The 2,275-nt window shown below is 53.9% G+C and overlaps 1 protein-coding gene across 1 annotated transcript in view; it reads left to right on the top strand.

Moving 5' to 3' along the window:
• Positions 1-1,716: 1,716 nt before the first annotated feature.
• Positions 1,717-2,275, top strand: part of KLF11 (Kruppel-like factor 11) — an 8,915-nt gene continuing 8,356 nt past the window's right edge. The window contains exon 1 of the mRNA XM_009332508.1: positions 1,717-2,157. Within this exon, the coding sequence (XP_009330783.1) occupies positions 1,717-2,157 (441 nt within the window). The remainder of the gene's footprint in view (positions 2,158-2,275) is intronic.

The following is a 2,275-nucleotide window of genomic DNA, read 5'->3' as shown; positions in this document are numbered from 1 at the left end:
GGCTGCACTGCCTCAGCCAGGTAGGGCAGGGCGCACGCCCCCTGCCCCTCCCGCCACGGGTAGGCTCCTCCGAGCTCTTCGGAAAGGAGTATTGGGGATATTTGGGCCCTGTTCCACGTAATTAACTTCAGGAGGGAAACCACAGCCAGCATGGATCATCCCGATGAGCATGCTTGTACGTTGCTCAGGAAGCTGCGCTGCTGGTTGAAACCCACAGGGAAGTCGGTGGGTGTAGGCAGAAGTACAGAGAAGCCAGATAATATTAACTGCGTTAATATTCACCTTAGTGCAGCCTTGGGAAAGGGAAGTGGGGAGAAGTGAGAGGGGGGAGAGGAGGAGAAGCTCTAGGCTGTTAGGGCTGGGGGCTCAGGCTCCGTGGGGTTCAGACCCGTGCTCTGCCACTGACATCCAATGCGAGGATGAAGAAGGTGCTCCTTCCTCATCTAACACTGCCTTAGCTGGCAGCAGCAGAACAAGGCAGACCAGGTGATTTTGGTAAGAGCTCTGAGGATTATATTGAAAACCTTACTTGCCATTTTTAGCTCAGCAAAGAGAACACAAACGGTTTCCCTGTGGTGCAAGTCGGAGTGTACAGACATGTAACATCACTTCTTTTAACTGGTCTTGCATCCATACGCTGTAGTGAGGACCCCCGGTCCAGCAATTTCCACCTGGGGACTCGGAACACGTAGGCACAGTCTGTGGTACGTGACGTGGGAAAACATCCCGCTGGGAGTCGAGAAGTGATCTGCTCTGCTTCCCTGCAACTGCTTCTTCACTGGCGAGGTTGCTCTGCTGCCTTCAGATGCTATTACTCAATTAAAAATCTGCACTGTAAATGAGCAAGGCCGTGTGTGTAAGCGCTTTAAGCAGAAACTGCATGTGTTTCAACAAGCAGCAAAGAGACAAATACAATCGTTTCTCAACTACAGCGGAACTGGAGAAAATGCAAAACAGAACGGTACTGTATTTTCCTAACTTTACAACTCCCAAAGGCTTCCCTCGAAATGGGACTGTATGAGTGGTTCTGGTCATACAAGGAACAGCTAGTGATTTATAGAAGAGGCACGTACCCTGTGCCCCCACTGTGCTACCCCCCACTGTGCTTTTTAGTCACTGACAGCATTTTCCCCAAATTTGTTTCATTCCCTGTCACACAACTGATTTCCTTTTGCGAACGTAACTACCGTTAGAGCTGGATTTGCAGTTTGAATTATCAGCATTTTTCTTACTATCGTAAGGCATGGGGCCCTACCACACAGGCTACGGCTCCACTGCGGCAGGTACCACGCAAGCACGAACAGAAAGCTGCTCGCAACCTAAGTACAGCACGAGACGCCGGGCAGAGGCACGAGCTTGCACGTTGCAAGAAGCGGAACCTTCTGGGGTGAAGGGCTTGTAGCTGCACCGGCTGCCGCAGTCCCTGTGGGACCCCCCCGTGGGGGAGATGGCGGTGGGAGGCCCGGCAATGGGGAAAAAAAAAGAGAGATTATGTTAAATATGGGAGGCACCGGGGAGAGATGCGAAGAGGCAAGGGGAATGCCTGGATGGGTGGGCCAGGGAGATAATTTTAATTTGCCGTTTGATGGGCTGGGGGGTAGTAGCGCTGGGGAAGCTAAAGTACATGAAACGTGCAGTAATGGAGACCGGGGATGAGCGCGGCATGGTGAAGCTTTAGAAACCAGCAGGGAAGGACCAGGATTCAGAAGAGCTGTAATGGAAAAAGTGAGCCGCGGTGGTCAAGCGAAGCTAGCAGCAAAAGGAGATGAGAGATTAAAGACGATCCCTCCCACGTCCTCCGCATCGACAAGGAGGATGTCACGTCTTGAGAAACCGAGGAAGGAAAAAGTAGAGATAATCCAGCAGGACAAAACGCTGATTACCGTCTGCGTTTTGCTTCAGCCGGCAGCACGGCATCCCGCGGGGGCCGGGCTGGGAGAGCGCTCGCACGGCAAACGGCCGCCGAAGACTCGGGGGGACCCAGGTCTGTCCCTTCGAGGCCCTGGAGGAGCCGTGCTGCCCCTGCCCGGAGGGCGGGCACGGTGCCGCCGCCGCCGGGATTCGGTGTCGTCCGGTAAAACCACGAACCCTGCCGGGAACCGCATGGCCCATACGTTTCAGCTTCCGTTAAAAAAACAAGGGGCTGGGGACTGGAAGGTGAAAAAACAACTACTACACTTATTTTTTTTTTAAATGTGTTGCGATTTGAAGACTTTTTAACGGACGCCCGCCCGGCTGGCGCAGGGGAGGGCTTCCCCTGCCGCGCGCGGGCCCC

Source organism: Pygoscelis adeliae, unplaced genomic scaffold, assembly GCF_000699105.1.
Source record: "Pygoscelis adeliae isolate BGI_AS28 unplaced genomic scaffold, ASM69910v1 Scaffold168, whole genome shotgun sequence".
NCBI classification, from domain to species: domain Eukaryota; kingdom Metazoa; phylum Chordata; class Aves; order Sphenisciformes; family Spheniscidae; genus Pygoscelis; species Pygoscelis adeliae.
The sequence above is the reverse complement of the archived record's forward strand: the minus strand, read 5'-3'. Positions and strand labels throughout refer to the sequence as shown.